Source organism: Lineus longissimus, chromosome 1 (genome assembly GCF_910592395.1).
Source record: "Lineus longissimus chromosome 1, tnLinLong1.2, whole genome shotgun sequence".
In the NCBI taxonomy this organism is placed as follows: domain Eukaryota; kingdom Metazoa; phylum Nemertea; class Pilidiophora; order Heteronemertea; family Lineidae; genus Lineus; species Lineus longissimus.
Genome location: NC_088308.1, coordinates 14591534 through 14610892, shown reverse-complemented (window position 1 = coordinate 14610892; position 19359 = coordinate 14591534). Strand labels below are relative to the sequence as shown.

Here is a 19359-nt window from a genome sequence, read left to right as displayed (position 1 = left end):
CAAATTTCCTCATTTCGCTCACCTTCGCTCGCTTTACACAATTGTACAATTTTTCAAAAGTACACACCTTCTACAAAACCGAAACTTAAAAAAAGGGGAATACCCTTTCCAAACGTATATCTAATCAAAAAATATTATTGTGTATAATATAAAATGGAATATCTTACACGAGATTGTAAAAAATGTTTCGAAGAAAAATTACTGGACGATTTTGAAAAAGATAAAAAATGTAAATGTGGAAGAAGATACAGTTGTAAACCGTGTTCAAACAAATATGATACAAAATATCAATTAGACAAAAGATCGACTGACAATTCTTTTAAAATATCGCGTAATCTTTCATCACGTCTTTATCATTGTCTTCGTGAAAAACAGAAAAAATCTAAACTTGAAGAAGTTATTGGATGTCTTCTAGATGGTTTGTACAAATGGATTGAATATCAATTTGATGTCAATATGACATGGGAAAACTATGGTGACTATTGGCACATTGACCATATTCTTCCACAGTCACATTTTGACCATACCGTTGAAGAAGAACTTATCATGCTGGAATTGGAGAAATTTACAGCCTATTACGAAAGAAGAAAACAGGGAAAAGGGAAAGAAAATTGACTACGAACTATACTATCAAAATGTATCCTTAGCAGCAGAATTTTTAGAAGAAATCTAAAAAAAATATTTCTTCCTATAATAAATGAACCTTCACCCATGATGATTTACATCAAAATCATCATGGGTGTCGTGAGCCCTGAATTCTACATTTTAGACCAAGTGGTGATTATGTAGAAATCTAAAATTCACTTCAATAGGCAGTATTTTGATCTCGTCTGTGGAAAGTCCCTCAGTGGGTAAATATTAATATTTCTTAGCGTCTTTGTCAATTTAAAACCATAAAACTTGGTTTTAAAATGACTTACCATAACCATAACTGAAACTCCCCTTTCCATGACGTGACTTAATGAAAAATTATTTTGTAATATATAAATGGAGACATCCACGACGCTAAGAAATATTGAAAATAGCTCAACTGAAATACTATCCACCGACGAGTTGAAAATACTCGCCTTTAGACAGAAAGTTAAAAATTATGGATCACTCAGTAGAGATAATCTACTCGATCAGCTTCAACAAATTCCAAATACTTTCAACAATGTTGAAGTGAAGATTGACAAGCCAGTCGCTGACTTATCTCAAATTGAGAAACGAGTTCTTGCACAAAGACTTGGAGTCAATGCTAGAAAATTCAAAAAAGAACAACTGGACACAATTTTAGAGGACAAAATTCAGAATGTGAATCTGTCTGACATCAAACCAAAAGCTGTAAAAGCAAAAATTTCTATAAGGAAGCCACTTTTACAGCAAGTTAAGGATCTTGGTCACAAAAATTTCCAGCATCTCAATATTGAGAAATTGAAAGCACTCTTGACCAAGGAACCAATTAAACGTATTTTAAAATCTGATCTTTTCAAAAAGGCCAAGGAGCTTGACATCAATGTCAAAAGTTAAATGACTAAAAAATTCATCCAGGAGCTGATCAAACAACATACCGATTCAACCTCCTTCGTGAAAGTCAACTCTGCTTTCAAAGGCTATGTTAACCATTTCAGGATGCAAGGTCTACCCAAAATTGGGATACAACCCTTCCTTGAGAAAGTTAAAACAGTTTTACAAGATAAAGTTAAAGTCGAAACTCAGCACAATAGTTTAAAAATCAACATTGTCCTGTATATTTCGATGAAAAGGAAGACTGAAGTTCAAGAGTTTCAGCTACGATCTAGACATATCCTTGGCGTAGGTCAAGAACTTAATTATGACTCATCGACTCATTATGACTCATCGAAGATATGCTTAAGGAACTGAAGAATCTTATCCAGAAAGGCTCTGGTTGGATTTTTTTAGAAGTGACCAAGATTGAGCTGCACACTGTAAAATATCAACCACTTTCAGGATCTTCCTATATCCCTTTACCCCAACAGATTCAAAGGAAAAAAGCGGTGATCAATGTACAAAATACTGATCAGCTTTGCTTCAGATACTCTGTTGAAGCTGCCTTGTTAAATATTCCGAAGCATACAGAATATGTGTCAAATTACAACCGATCTGAATTCGATCACATGTTCAAAGGTCTTGACTATCCAGTTACTCTTAAAGATATTGACAAATTTGAGAAGAACAATCCTGGCCTTGGAGTCAATGTGTTTACATTTACCCCTAGACAGATAGTCTTCAAAAAGGGTGAAGAAACTACCATTTACCCAGCTAGAGTCTCTGAAAGAATTCTAGCGGAAGACAAGTACATTAATCTCCTACATTACAAAGAAGATGGCACATCAGAAAATGAGAGCATGGAAGCTGTCAAAGACAATGCTAATTACCATTATGCGTGGATCAAAAATTTCTCAAGGCTTGTATCTGCCTCACATTCAAAACACAATGGACAGGTCAAAGTATGCTTCAGATGCATGAAAGTTATTTCAGCATCAACGAGCGAACTCCTTGATAAATGGTACCATGAACATCTTGATAACTGTGTACAGTTTGAATGTGTCAAAGTTAGGATGCCTTCAGATGGAAAGAACAACTTGCTATTCACTAACTTGAAAGCACAACAAAAACATCAAGTTGTGATCATCGCTGACTTTGAATGTTCACTAAAAAAAGTCAACCAAAATCTTGGCGAAAAAACAGTTCAAAACCAACAGCATATTCCAAACAGTTATGCGATCTATATCCAGTATGATCAGTCGCAAATAGCGAGGAAAAATAAGATGTTTACCTATATTCAGCAGGCAGAAGATGAAGACATTGGTGAACACTTTGCCAATACAGTAACTTCTATCTGTGAGCAGATTGGATCAAAAATTCTATTCAATCCTAAGCCAATGGATGCTTTGACTCAACAGCAGCAAACTACTTACAATTTTGCTAGAAACTGTTATCTCTGTGACAAAATGTTCACAGCACAAAATTTCAAAGTTCGTGATCACAATCATTTCACAGGTGAATACAGAGGAGCAGTGCATAGAAATTGTAATCTACTCTTCAATTCTCCAAAGTTCATACCTGTATACTTTCACAATTTGTCAGGCTATGATGCACATCTGTTTGTGAAAAATTTAAAAGGGAGACTGAACGTCATCGCCTCAAACTCTGAAAATTACATATCTTTCAGCAAGGTCTTACCTATCAATGATGATCAAATTGAAATAAGATTCCTTGACTCTTACAGGTTAATGCAGTCTTCACTAGCAAATCTAGCTAAGAATTTGCCTAATCAGCAAAAGAAAAATTTAGCTACAAAGTTTAATGGTGAACACTTTGACCTCGTAACAAGAAAAGGTGTCTATCCTTATGAATGGGTTGACTCATACAAAAAATTTCAACGTAAACAATTACCATCCATTGAAGAATTTTATTCCACCTTCAATGGTACCAAAATTTCCCAAGAGGAGTACCTACATGCCCAACATGTGTGGGATAAGTTCAACTGTCAAACCTTCCAAGAATATCACAAGTTATACCTTGAAACCGATGTTCTACTCCTAGCTGACATTATTGAAAACTTTAGACAGACCTGCATGAACATCTATAATTTAGACCCCGCATTCTTCTTCACATCTCCAGGTCTGTCATGGCAAGCGATGCTTAAAATGACGAAGGTTGAAATCGAACTCATCACAGATGTGGACATGTACAATTTCTTCGAATTAGGTATTCGTGGAGGAGTATGTCAAGCAAGTCACAGATATGGCAAAGCAAATAATCCACTCCTGAAAGACTATGATGAAAATCAACCTACAAGTTACATCACCTATGTTGATGCTAACAACTTGTATGGTGTCGCCATGGGTCAAGATTTACCAGTTAGAAATTTCAAATGGATGAAGGACTTTTCCCAGTGGCAAGACACCGCCTGCACGCTTGAAGTTGACCTAGAATATCCAGTCCATCTTCACCAGCTTCACAATGATTATCCTCTTGCTCCTGAGCACAAGAATGACAAGCTCATTCCTAATTTGCAAGACAAGAAAAACTATATTGTGCATCACAAGATCTTGAAGTTCTATTTGAGTCAAGGTCTCAAACTGACTAAGATCCACAGAGGTGTAAGTTACGAAGAGTCTAACTTCTTGAAAGAATACATTGACTTCAACACAAGCCAACGTGCAAATGCCAAAAATGACTTCGAAAAAGACTTCTTCAAATTGATGAACAATGCGATATTTGGGAAAACTATGGAGTCAGTAAGGCGTAGAAAAGATATTACATTAGCCACAACTGCCGATCAGCTTCGAAAATAGTCAATAGTAACAACTACACATCGCACAAAATCTTCTGCAAAGATCTACTCATGGTAGAACGTCAAAAAGCAGAAGTCTATCTCAATAAGCCAATATTTATGGGGCAAGCGATTTTAGACCTCTCTAAAGAGCATATGTATGACTTCCACTATAATCATATGATGAAAAAATATGGAGACAAAGCACAACCGCTCTACACAGATACAGACTCATTAGTCTATAACATACAGACTGATGATATCTACAAAGACATGCAGAAAGATGCTCACTTGTATGACTTCTCTAATTTTCCAAAAGATCATGAGTTGTTTTCAGATGTCAATAAGAAAGTAATTGGCAAGTTCAAAGACGAAGAAGCTGGACATGTCATCAGTGAACTTATAGGCTTAAGATCTAAGCTGTATTCCTATGTCACTGATAAAACACAAATAAAGAAATGTAAAGGTGTCAAGAAGAATGTGATTGACAAGGATATCACCTTTGAAGACTACAAGTCCGTGCTCCTGGGTAAAGTCCCCATCGAAAAAAGGATGAATGTCTTCAGAAGTCGAGATCACCAACTTTACACAGAGCAAGTCACCAAAGTAGCACTAGATGCAGCGGATGACAAGCGAGTGATCCAAGCTGATGGAATAAGTACATTGGCTCTAGGACATCACTCGCTGTGCTCGTAGAAAATTTTTATCATAGATAAAATGGAAACATTTCCACCTTATCTTAAATTTAACCCAGATGCAAACTATCCAATCACTTACAAGAATACCTCTTTGACCAAGGACCCCTTCATCCACCAGAAGATTCAAGTAGCACCACATCAAAGCTTTGAGTACGATACGATTGACATTTTCCCGGATAAATCACCTCCAAGAATATTTACGACCTATGCACAAGTACAAGACTATTTAAAAAATGCTACCCTGGATAACTGGGAAAACCAATTCAAATTTGCACTATGGTGTGCGACGTCTGGCTGCGGTGTATCATGGCACAATCATGTTAACCATGCTGACCCTTTAGTACAGAGCATCTTTAGATTCCACGTGTACTTCACCATTAGAAAGATATTACATCAGCTAAAAATTCCATTACCAGAAAATCCTGACTTTAATTTAAAGAAAAATCCCTATAGCACACAAGCCTATGAAAATTTAAAGCTTGAATTTGGCAGGGTAGACTTCAACTACTTTCACAAAGGCAAAATGCAAGCGCTAGACATCGTCATGGACAATGGTAACTATTACTTAAATGATCCGAGCAGGTTCCCGTTCAATGCAGACAAAAAAGGATATGTGTATGCTGATCATCGTAGGCTATACATTGATACACTGTCTTTCATCTATTCAGATGACTGGACCAATTTTATCGCTTTAGACAGTAAAGGGTTGACTAAAGCAGGCATGAGTAGAATCAATGAGTCCATTAGGACCTACGTGTATTGCATCCTAGGCGCACAAACTATGATCAGACAAGATATTTTAGACTCCTTAGACACGCAAAAGCAGTTTGGAATCTTGGTGGAAGATGCGATACAAGGTCAAACGTTAGTTGACTCCATCAAAACATTTCAGTCAGCGAGTATATTAATTCACTCAAAACAAGCGTATGCATACGCTTTAGAAAAAGCAGGGACGCGACTAGATTTCGCCGTTGGTTTAGGGTTACAACTTGTGCCGAGTCATATGCGTTTACATATTGGTACAATTGAAGGGTATAATAACTCTTTGTTGACCGCTACAGAAAATACAACTTTTGGCATCAACTCCCATATAAATATCAGAAAAAAGCGACAAGTGACAGCGAACACAGCAAGCACACTGAGCACGAGTAAAAAACCTATAGCTTCACTCAATGCGAGTGAAGCTAGCATTGTACACGCGAGCGAAGTGAGTCATCTACCATTTACAATAGGATTAATTACTGTAGGTCTTTTGGTTCAAACTATTCTCTAAAATAAATATGATGCAAGAAGAATATGCGAAGTACTACTATCCATCTGCTTTAAAATTTTATAGAATCATGAAGAAGAAAGACCCTAGCATAAAATTCAACGACATCGATGCATTTGTAAAGCAGCAAAAAAGTTATCAACTACATAAAAAGCAACCACAAAAGATCCAGGGGCACATTATAGCCTATCGTGAGAATGCTCTATGGTTTATGGATCTTTTAGACATGTCAAATTACTCAAGGCAAAATAAAGGATATAAATGGATACTTCTTGCTATTGATACATTTACTAGAAAAGCCTATGCCGAAGCTTTAAAAAATAAGACAAAATTTGAGGTGAAAAATGGGTTTGAAAAAATTTACACACTTGCGAGCCCAATCACACTTATTATTACAGACTCTGGCAATGAATTCCTGAATAGGCCAGTACAAGACCTATTCAAAGAGTTAAACATCAAGCATGATACAGTGGACATAGGAGATCATCATGCGCTAGGACTTATTGATAGACTATCTAGAACCATTAAAGAGATGATGTTCAAGGACTTTACCGAACGAAATTCAGTAAAATGGGTTGATCATTTGCAAGAGTACATTTCAGCGTACAATAGTAGACCACATAGTGGAATTTTAAACTATGCTCCTAATGAAGCTGCGCATCATGAAAGTGAGTTGATTGAATTAAATGCTGAAAAGTCTATGCCAGTTGAGTACAAATTTAAAACAGGTGAAAGTGTTAGAAAGAAGTTAAAGAGACCTATATTTACTAAAGGTTACAAACAAATATGGTCCAATAGAACTTACACTGTAAAAAATATTGAGGGAGTGCATGCAATATTGAATGATGATTCTAGAGTTAGACTTGATGCTTTGCAGCGTGTGACACAAGTGCTAGCTACAATTGATGAAGAATCAGAGGTTGATCACGTTGAAAAAGAAGCTAAAATTGAGTCAACAGTTAAACACAAAGAAGGCTTAGATCCTGAAAATATTATTGACTCACGGTTGAGAAGGTAGTAACATGTTTATAATGTAAAGACATATTATAAACATGTTACTCAATTTGCAACGAAGGAAGTTCTTTCATTTCTTTTGGTACATTTTACCATCTTCTACGGGTGAACATATAGTCTAAATAAGTTCCAACGATAGCCCACCATATTTCTAATTTGATGAAACTATCATTCACTGATATCTCAAGTTGATCCACTTTAGTATTGACTTTAGACGCTGTTATACCGTCTGCACCCCACGGACTGTTTTTAACCTTGAGGATCTCTTCTTTAATTTCAACTAGTACTTTGTCAATCTCATAATCCCACAAATTAAATCTATCTTTAACCTTGAGGATGTCTGCATTGAACTTGTCTTGAATGTCTTGAATTTGACCATCATTTGAACCAAAGTTAGAATATAAATTACTTATTTATTTTAACATTTTATTTTTTATTCTTATAATAAATGGAGACATCCTATGGTAAATACTTAGATCCCTATCGTACAGATAAAGAATCTAGAGGATTGAAAGCCAAAAGAAATGTTGAGGTCATCACGCATAACCCCAATTCTGTGAATCCAGGTGAAACACTTTATGTGAAGATTCCCAAGCTTGAGAAAGGACAAGTGATTGTTCCTGGAAGCATGAAGCTCACGTTTAAACTTTCTACCACATCAAAAGCGAGCAATGCAGCCAATGCTACACCCGCTACATTTGTGGCTAATGTTGGTCGAAATATTGTGGATGGAATCACAACAAGTATGGGAGGTCGACACATGAGTGAAGTGAATAAAGCCTTCATCTACAACACTTTCAAGGACTTTTGGCTCACTGAGAAACAACGAAAGAATCGAGTACAGCAAGGAATTGTGAAGGATCAGCGAAAAGATGGTATCAAAACAGTCTTTGAGGACCGTTACTGCATTCCTATTGAGTCAGAACTGTTTGATACACATGCACCCTTTTACCCAGCAGCTATTTTGGAGTCCATCGAGTATAACATCAAATTCAACGATGCAAAGTATGTTGTCGCTGGAACAGCATCCTCAAAGACATATGCTGTGACTGATATTCAGCATGAATATGAAACGATCACCTCAGATGCACTGGCTCAAACCATTGAATCTGTGTATAACTCTCAGATGATATGGTTGTATGAAGATGTGCATCTTTTGAGGACAGAGTCAATTGGAAAGAATAAACGAGTGAATATCAATGTAGATGTTAACCGCAAATCTACAAAGGGGATTCTGATATTTTTCCAGAAAAATTTCGCTGAGTATGACTCAGAAAATACGAGTTTTCAGAATCCAGATATCACCAATGTAACCATCACTTCAAATGGGATCTCACATTGCATCTACAAATCTGGAATGAAGGGTTACAATCAGTTCGATGAAATCAAACGGCTTTATATGCCAGAAGATCTTAAGCACTCTGAGGACTGTATGATGGATGTCGAAAAATTCTACGACAAACACAAGTATGCGTTGTGGATTGATCTGCGAAGTACAGAAGATAATACTTTGCATGGATCTGGAACAATCATGTCAAATATTAAACATGGCTTACAACTCGAACTAACACGAAGTACTGAAACAGAATATGACATGCTAGTCTACATTGTAGCAGATGGTCTAGTGGGGATTGAGAACAAGCGTGTGGAAGGAATTGTACGTTAAAATAAAATGGAAACATTTCACTATTGTCACACTCCATTCAATATGTTAGTGTGTGGCATGACAGACTGTGGCAAAACATATTTTGTTCTTGACTTACTAGAACAAGAGTTTCAGAAAAAATTCGACGATATCGTGATATTTTGCCCTACAATTAACATGAACAAAACTTATCAAGATAGACCATGGATCGCACAAGACAAAAATATACACATTTACCCAGCTAAGTTAGTGTTGAGCGATTTAAATGCCTGCTTAGAAGATGCTGTTAATGTACTAAAAAGTCAAGATCATCAAACATTATTTATCATTGATGACTGTGCTAATTTATGGGAAGCAAAGAATAAATGTACAAAATTGACTGAACTAGCTTTCTCTGGACGACATTTTGGCATCTCTGTATGGCTGTTAACCCAAAAATATAATGCAGTTGTCAAAGACTTCCGTGAAAATTGTAAACATATGGTCATCCATACATTGAATGATCAAAGCTCATTGGACCAAGTGTTTAAAGAAAACCGATGTATTCCCAGTAGCGAAAAGGATACAGTGCTTGCGCAGATTGATGCAGGTAAACGACTTTTACTGCGCAGAAAGATTCCATTTGAGTACAAAATTTTATCATAAATAAATGGAAACCATTGTTGAAGAAGAGCATAGTGAGTATGACATGCGAAGTGAATTACTCTCTCACTATCAATCAGGATTGCTGAGTAAATTAGGAATAAAAGCGAGCGAAGGAACAATTAAAAAAGCATCTAAAAAAAATATAGAAAAACTACATGGCGAATTTCAAGTCAAATATAATACACAGATTGCTGATGATTTAGTGTCTAACTTACTATTCGGATATACGCAAGCTGTGAGAGTGGCATTCCCAAATTTAGACCAGAAAAAACTTCACAAAAAATTAAATGACAATATTATAGTAAACCACGAAATAAAGAAACAACTGGGTCAATATATGAATCCAACTCTTCTAGCAGCAGGCACAATTGTAGCAAATACGGCAGAAACTGCCTTGGAAGCACCTGCGTCAACGAGTGTACCAGCGATCGAAGAAGCGAGCAAGAGTGAATAATTTTATAGGGTGGGTTAGACCTTATAAAATTATGGCCAGTTCAACTGTTCAAATATAGCATACACCTTTTTCATTGAGTCAGTTAATGTTTTTGACTGTTCAACCAAGGAGTAATGTTCAAGTAATTTTTGTAGTATAAATTTATTGGAAAAGAAGTTTGTCCTACCTATTTCATCGTACCTCTCATAAAACAATGCTTCGAGTCTTTTAAAATCTCCTTCAAACGTACTAAAGTCTTTTGATTTGAACAATAGTTCATCTTTATAGAGATCTTTAAATTTTGAAAATTTAGATGGTACAAGCACATGAGTATCTTTCATACCATAGTCTAATCCTTGAATATATTGGCTTTTTTCAACTGCATTGCACCATAAAACTGGCTCATGATTGAGCGGATCGTAATAGTTGTCTATTGTGCCACAGTCCTCGCAAACTATTTCATGCTCTAGTATGGCATGATTGGTTGAATAACATTCTTTACATATCCAATGGTCGCAGCACAGGCTCACATATCTCTTCGCTATTGTGAGCTCTTCGTGCAGAGAGAGAGCGTCTGAAATTTCATTCATTCATACAGGTGTCTTGTATATGGTTTTGATGTCAGAGCAGCAACAACTTTGTCATAGATTTCATCAAATGTGTGAAATTTAACAACAGGTTTCATTTTTATTTAGAGTAGAATAATTTTTTATTAAATAGTCGTCAATAGTCACTTTAATAGTCGTCAATAGTCACTTTAATAGTCGTCAATATTATTTTATGTAAATAAATGACGAACGAAGAAGAAGATGAACAAGTTAAAGACATCACCACAGCTGATGAAAAGCCAAAGAGCTCTAAGAGAGTTGAATGGGGAAAGAAATTGGGTCAGTTGAACAAAGGAAAGAAGAAGACTGTACAGCAAGACGCCGTACAAGCTAGGAACTACTATCCTTATATTGTAGCAGGTAGTGTTGGATTAGCTGTATTTGTGCTGTATTATAGTTCGCAATCACAACCACAACCAGCGAGCGTAGCGAGCGTAGCGACTCCACCTGTTACAAGAACTCAACGTGGCAATACAAAGCTAGAAATATAATATTTTTTATTCTATAATAAATGGACACTAGTAATCCAAAACAGATCGGTAACACAATCTATCATGCTGCTGTTTTAGCAGGTTTAACCGTTGGCTATGGTATGGCCGCAAAGAAACTTCTGAAGTCAAACATTGGAGATCCTAGTAAACCAGACCTTATGGAAGCGTTGAAACTTACGGGAGCTGTGACACTTGCTATTATTACGAAGGGTTATCTGGAAAAGCAAGGGCTGCCAAAGAACATCACTGGGTAAAATTTTTATAAAATAAAAAGAATATGGCTGGCATGATTTTAACAACCATTTTCGGGGCAGTAGCTAATGCGACTGCTTTCGTAGGAGGTAATGCCATGTTCCACGCATTTGATGCGCAGAATGCTGCAGAAGAGCGTAAAAGACACGATTAAGCGAGCGAAAAATTACAAAAACAGTCAGCGATGTGGTCGCACAATAGAAGTAAACATCTTGACTTCCTTGCAGAACAACGGCAGAAAAAACATCAAGCACAGTCAGACATGTTAGACATGAGAGACTCTATCCGCCTGTATGACAGCATCCACCCTGAACCTACTTTGTCTCATTATTATAAACCTAGTCAGAGTCAGAAAAATTATGAACAGGCCTATATTGCTGCAAGTGTCATTGGATCTGCGGTGATCACAAAATTTTTATAAAATAAATGGCAGACTATCAAGGGTTTGATAATGATGCTTATGATGCAGATGTAAATCCTGCAGGTGATGCAGGATCTGGGGAAAATTATGAGGATGCAGAAACAGACATGGTAGATGACTATGGACAACAAGTAGAGGGAAATAAGGCACTTGAGGAGAGAGTGATGGCTCAAAAAGACAATGAAATTAGATAGCGTACGGAAGAAGAAAAAATAAAAATAAGTGAAAAACTTAGGAATGAACAATTGTATGGACTTGCAGATGTACCTAATCCTATAAGATCTCCGTTAATGAGGGCTGAAGCGGCCATTGATGCAAAAGATGAGTTTTTAGATAAGGCTTTGAAAAAATGGGGTAAAAAATTAAAGAAAATAGAATCTTTGAATAACCTACGTCTCAGACTATATTTTAAGGAGAATGGGGAGGTATATTATAATAATTATTATGCAGAAGACATTAAGCTATCAATGGAAAATGGAGAGCCTTATAGCTTAAATTCTATCAAGGGAAGTAAATCAGGTCTACTTTCATTTTTAAGAGATATTAAACCAGAGGAAACAGAAGGACTTGATAAAGTGAAGGAAACAACAGGACTTGAAAATATTGGAAAAAAACCTAGAGATGGAGCAGGTTCTAGTGCACAATATCCTGTGGATGCTAATGCTATTGTTAACAAGAGGCCCAAGGGCATGGCGCTCAGCTGAGTTAATATCATTAATATCTTCCCGGTGTTTAGTTCATTATGCATGAAAATGGCATGCTCCATGGTATTTGATATCCTTTTGCGTTCACTACGGTACCAATGTTTTTGGTTGACATAATTATGCCACTGTTCATTCCTCAATCCTGACCATAATTCGGGTGAAATCATCGTATGAAAATATTTACCGAAACATGAAGTTTATGCCATGAATGAGGATACTCATTGTCATAGCCTCGTTTACAAGTACGAAGTATTTTCCCGCGAATATTCAAAACTGCTTGGCTCCTTGCCAGTTAAATAACATGTGACTATACACAAAATAGAAAACTTTGATAGAAATTGTAAATCATTTTTTTATCTATCAGGGGAAACAAGCTGATGATGATCAAATAAATCATTCATGAGAAATCGTTTTGTTGCTGAAGCTTGCATGACGAAGTTAATGCTAAACCTTTTCTTGTGCTCTACTGCGCCACCGTAGTTTTCTATTTAGACCAGCGATGACGTCATTTCTGGTGATTCCCTACGTTGTCCAATGAGCGCTTTTTAAAATGTGCCATTTGGTATTGTACAGTATGCAATGTATTTTTTCAGCGCTGCCAGTTGCCGAAGAGAATGCCGTAGCTCCCTCAATTTCCAATCAATTTTTATGGGAGTGACATTATTGTATTGCTTAAAATGTCTACTTTTTACTCATGAAAGAATCGTAGAACTAAAACATAACAGGCGAACAGAATCATGCCGATTCACTGCACATACTGTGGGAATTCTCCACTTCAAAATACATCGGCGATGTCATCGCGAACAGAGCATGCACTTCCGATATCGTTTTCACAGAAATGTCGCCAAATATTCAAGAACTAATTTCTGAATTTAGTCCCTAAAGACCTTATGACTACCACTGAAACGAACTAGTGATAATATCGCCTACCAGACTACTTTTTAAGCAGAAAATTGGGTACTTGAGTGTCATTGAGCTCCAAGATTATCGCACATAGCGTAAACAACATGCCGCCATTTTGTCTCCGCTTCGGTATTTCGTACGCCGCTTATAATGCACCTTCTCAATTAAAACCAAAATAATAAGGCCTTACATCGTTGATTGAATAGGAACACCACACAAAACACAATGAAGTGGGGGTACAATCGATTACGAAGCTGAAGTGAACAGTGATTTATTCCTGGAGCTACTGCTTTTGTTGTGTAGCTGCCATGTTTTGAGAACTGGCAAATAGGAGACTTCATTGATGGCTGACGTCTTCGGGCAGGAATTTGAATCGGCAGAAATAATTAAAAGGCAGGTAGCGCCCTCTCCTGTTAAAATTTTGAACTTTTTCTCCATAAAATAGATTTTCAAGAATTTTATCTTAATATCAGAGCATATTTCGACTAATTCTGCTGCTCCTAGGCCGATATAGGCCAGTTTCCTTCATGCACTCTCGCTCGCAGGAAGTAGGTCGAATGGCGACAAATTTTGTTTTGAAAGTAGAGTTTGACAAGAAGTATCCAGAAATGCAAAATTGAAGTCTCTAGGTCTTACGGTTACAAAATGTGCACCATGGGTTTAACGGACGGATGGATGGATGGATGGATGGACAGACGGACGCCACTGAACAACTTATTTGACAAGCTCGGCTGACTTAGTCAGCTGAGCTAAAAATGAAGGCACCAATCGTGAACAAGAGGACAATCGTGAACAAGAGACCAATATTGATACAGTGACTGCCTTTTGAAAAAGCCAGGTGCATGGTTTTCAGTGCACCATAAAATCCTAGGTGCACTGTTTTTTTTACCACCAACCAACTTTTCTTCTGGTATCCATCGACAACGTTAGTCTGGTGGACACGAGGTTGGCCTTAAACTTGCTTGAAATCGAAAATTTGGACAACACACGTGTACTACAGCGCAAACGGCAGCATTCTGACATATAGAAACATGTGGTCTGATTCTATTTTTACTTGTCACTAAGTGATCATGCGTCCAACCTCGTATGCAGGGTAATGTGGCTTTCTCATTGGTCGAACGTTAATTTTGTTCACAGCCTTATAAGGCACTTGAGCGCAACGCAGTATTTCTCTGAAGGAGATAAGCTTGATGGGTTATATCCGGTACGCGCGAGACTACCGCAAAGATATTTCCAGAACTGCGAGATTTACGTCGGAGTACCGGTATAGTATGTCTTCTCTTGAGTATATAATTTCGGCGGGAATATTGCATCTCGGCTCGTGCACCTGCGGCAGTCGCGTCCGGTTTCTATAATTTCTGTCTATCATGGCCTAGTCTTTAGCACAAAAATAGTTCGATAATTGAAATGTCTGACTTACTGACCCCTGTGTAATTAGCATCACTTTCCACTGCGTCGCAATCATTTTTTAGGCGCGCGATTTTTTAATGCATTTTAAAGGGCAGGCGCGCGATGTTTCATTCACCTTAAAAAAAATTGAGGCGCGCGATGGTGCGCGGGCGCGATCGCGCGCCTCAAAAGGCAGTCACTGTTGATACAGGTGAAACAAAAATTGTTAAAGCCAATAATGATGATGCAGCCATTCTCCAAGTTAACAGCTTGAATTCAGACAATACTATGGAAACGAACGATCCTAAATTAGATGAGGAACTTGGCTTCTTCAAACGTAAGTGGAAAGCTATTGAAGAGAAATACCGGCGAATACATGAGAGACTTTTAGGTAAGTATGAAAGATTGAAGCAAAGTGATGACATTGAAATGAAGGATAAGACAGCTTCACTTAAGCAAATTGAAGAAAATGGGGTGGAGATTGATGAAGCAGAAGCAAATGAAAAGACTAATTTGTTGGAAAGTAGCAAGGAGGCTTTTAAACGATACAGTGGGAAATTACAGGATGCAGCCAATGATACAAGGGCATCCTTAGGAGACAGACTCGATGCCCTGTTCAAATTGAAGGGGTTTAAACTTGGTACCATTGTCACCGCAGTTATTATAGCGTTGTCTGCCATTGGTGGAACTATAGGCTCTTTAGTAAAACCAAGCGCTCCTTCAAGGTCAGTTAAACCTGATACACCAGGAGGATCTGGAAGACCTAGTAAACCGATAGGACCTAGCAAACCTGGTCATCCTAGTAAAATTACTCAGGGTCTGATAAAATTTAAAAATTGGTTACTTTCCTTAGGTTCTAAAGCTCTAGCAGTACTTCCAGGGATTCTAGGGGCCATTGTGTCTACTATCTTGAAAGCAGCTGCTAGTGTTGTAGGATTTTTAGCAGAGCATTTGATCATCGCAGTGGCGGTCACTATTCTTGTCATTGTTCAAGTATTGTCATCCAATATAGGAGGGATTAGAAAAAAAGCAAATAAAATTTCTTCTAAAATAAATGAACATTAGGTTCCATGACACATTACGAAGTCTACTCCCTGGGAGTATTCAGCCGTATGAAACCGTACAGGTTGAAAAGGCTATTATTCCTATGACTTACTATAATTTTTCAAGGAAACTGAAGAACCACTTTCTACGGTTTGCCACTGTGGTCAATAAGGAATATACAGCACAGGAGTTGATTACTATTCCTGATGGATTTTATACACCAGAGACCTACAATAAAGCAGTAAAGGAAGCGCTGAGTGAAAAAGGACATGCTGATAAATTTGACCTAACTTCTGTACCCAGTGACGGTAAAATAAAAATTAAAGTTAAGCCACCGTTTGGTGTGATTCTCCATAAAGAACTAGGTGAGATATTGGGGATGACTTGGTCAGAGAATATCTTCAGAAGTTCAGAAATTACTGGTAACAAACCTTGTAAATTTTTACCATATCATGAGTACAGAATTTCTTGTAGTATTGTCGATACTAGAAAAAATTTAGTAAATGGAAAGCATAGTGATCTTATTACTAAATTTGTCCCCAAAGGTAAATATTATGGGGATATGTATGAATATACCTCCCTTCAAAAAGTAAAGATCGCGCAGCACGATCATACTAGTATTGAACTACAGGTCAAAGATCAGAATGGTGAGTTGATTGAATTTTTAACTCCAGTTTCAATTGATTTACAGTTAGAATAAATGGATGATGTCGATGGAGTGGAAGAATTTAGGCTTGAGAAAATTAAAGATAAAATTACAGAATTAGAGGTTAACATTGGGGAAAGAAAAAAACTGTCTAAAAAATATAAAAAAGCTAGTCAAATCTTGCACGGTTGTGAAATTGGTATGTATATCACCAGTGTCACAGTGGCATCAATTGGGGCGGCGACAGTGATTGGAAATGTAGTCAGTATACCAATTTCGCCATTTGTACAGTGTTAGGCTTGGTTGGAAAAATTGTAGTTCCTCAGTTGAGGAAAAAAGAGAAAAAACATTTAGATATTTTGACCAAGAAAAAAGCGTGTTTGATAAATGTCAATAATTTACTTTCCAGAGTCAGTGACAATGGAACTATTACTGCGAGCGAATTTGAGCTTATCATTACATCCTAGAAAAATTATTCTATAATAAATGGACATGTCCTACGGCAAATACTTAGACCCTTATTGAACAGACAAATATCCCAAAAGAAATGGAAACCATTGAATGATAATTTTAGCTTCTAACTTGAAGCGGGGCTTATCGCATCCAAAGTATCCGAAATGACATGACTTTCATCTGAGATAATCAGTTTGGGCTAATTTAGCAAGTCAGACAAAAGTAGTGTGGATGTAATTTTATAGGCTTTAAGAGCTTATAAAATTATTCCACCAAGTCAAAACCGTAGTAATTCCTACCATTTACTGACTCTTTCATACCTGTGGACCGTATATACTTATGAGCAGGTGTGAGTTGCCGCTTAATGATACTCGTGGGCCACACGGTGACAATGTCACCTTTCGAATCTTCCAACCTGAGTAACATTAACTCACCGACTAAAGTTCTCAATTCGTTGATTTTGTACCATGTGTTCAACGGCAGCTCTTTCCATTTTAGATAATTTGTCGAACGTGTGATACGTGCTTCAAGTTGTTCGTTTGAAAGGAAGGGAATCATTTTATTTATAGGAAAATAATTTTTATTAAATTGTGTCCGTTGTAGAAATTTTGTACTTTTGAAAAATTGTACAATTGTGTAAAGCGAGCGAAGCGAGCGGTTTGTAAAAATAATTTAATTTGACCACGTTTTGACCATATGTCCGTTCTCCAAAATTGGAGACCGAGTTTAACTGAGATTTGACTGGTGTAAAAAATTAGATTGGAATTTTAACTGGAGGTCGTTCTCCAAAATTGGAGAACGGGTTGACCAGAATTTCACTGAGTTTGAAAAAGCTAGAGCGTTTTGTAAAATAATTTAATTTAACCACGTTTTGACCAGGTGTTCGTTCTCCAGATTTGGAGAACGGGTTTGACTGATGTTTGACTGAGGGAAAAAGTGTTGACTGAGGTTTGACCAGGTGTTCGTTCTCCAGATTTGGAGACTGAGATTTGACTGAGATTTGACTGGAATAATTAAACAGCGAGCGAAGCGAGCGGTTGACTGAGATTTGACTGAGGGAAAAATTAATGAAAATTTATCAAAATGAGAGAAGTTGTGTGACGTAATGACTGGAATTTGACTGAGTTTTGTTTGACTAGGATTTGACTGGAAAGGGTGAGGAAATTTGTGAAACGTGTTGACTGGGATTTGACTGAAAGGGATGTCAGTCAAATGTAGGTTGGGTTAGAACTCTCACTTTTACCCTACTCGCATGTCTATTGCAAATCAGAAATTATTAGTTAAGAATCTATCAGTAAGTTCTTTATGTCAATTAATTAGCAATTAAATTAAGCCAAGTAAGATTATTCTTACAAGTTTTTGAAAAAAACAAACTGACAAGATATTAATTCGTACTTTATTACTTAGGAAAAAAATTTGTGATTTTTTTATCTAATTTTTATTCTACAAAGAAATTACCCATTTTTTGATCAAGAAATGTTTTTCCTAATTTATTACCAATCAATTGTTGATTTAATTAGTAATTTATTTGTGATTCAATTGGTAAGATTTAGGTCCTGGGATTGACGGGTTGGACAGACGCCACTTGGCAGCTCACCTTATTTGCATTAGCTCAGCTACGGCGGGAAATTCGCCTGCAGATCCTAGAATGTTGCGGACAAAACATTTATGAATAGATATTATAAGATGATCTCATGGCACAGAGCTAGTAATGATGTGCGCATATGGCATGGTCATCTTTAACCAGGCTCAAAGGACAGCACGATGCATACATTTTGAAATCTTGGAAGGCCCCTTATCAAAGATAAGAACACTGTTCTTTTCAACCCCTGATACATATCCATTTCTCACCTTGGTTTAAAGCTCGCCACATTCCCTTGGATGCTGAAGAGCAAAAGATGCTGGAGGTCCATCATGTAGAGCGGAGAAAATACTTGTCCTTCAACACTTGGTACTGGCAACTTCAGGTTATCGAGGGTCAGGAATACCTTTGGTCTTGCCTGAAAAAAGATGGGGATGGCTGTTCATTATCAGCTGGAAGTATTGAGCATTGTTCTTGGAGCGGAAAAATTAATGGTATTGTGGTTAGAGCCAAGCTCACAATATTATAGGAGGCTCTTTCTCACTTTGCAAATTGAAGTTTCTCTGAGCTGTGAACCAACAACTCAAGTGACCTAAGTGAGAGACCTAATTAGTAGTCACTTTGGTTCACACTTTATTACCCCCATTCAACATAGACTTTGAGCGGCCAGTTAATGGTTGGATACTGCGCTATAAGACTCGTATTATTATTATTATTATAAAGACGTTCCTTCTGATGAAGTAATGTGAAGCCACTTTCCCTCCAGTTTGTATTTGGGAAGTGACCAGACCAGTCTATTCGGCTCGGTGCTCCTGGCCCTTCACATGTATTGCGTATACAAGGTTTTGGAGTAGTTATGGTTTGGGTTTATTAGAGCAT

At 37.2% G+C, this 19359-nt stretch overlaps 1 protein-coding gene and 1 long non-coding RNA gene across 2 annotated transcripts in view; one reads left to right on the top strand and one right to left on the bottom strand.

The window, feature by feature from the left end:
- Window positions 1–1847: 1847 nt before the first annotated feature.
- On the top strand, window positions 1848–4304 carry LOC135483596 (uncharacterized). Its single transcript, XM_064764608.1, has one exon. The coding sequence runs from the start codon at window positions 1848–1850 to the stop codon at window positions 4302–4304; it is 2457 nt and encodes an 818-aa protein (XP_064620678.1).
- A 14466-nt stretch (window positions 4305–18770) lies between these two features.
- The window catches only part of LOC135482893 (uncharacterized), a 41901-nt gene continuing 41312 nt past the window's right edge, over window positions 18771–19359 (bottom strand). The window contains exon 3 of the long non-coding RNA XR_010446279.1: window positions 18771–18898. This is a non-coding gene — a long non-coding RNA (uncharacterized LOC135482893). The remainder of the gene's footprint in view (window positions 18899–19359) is intronic.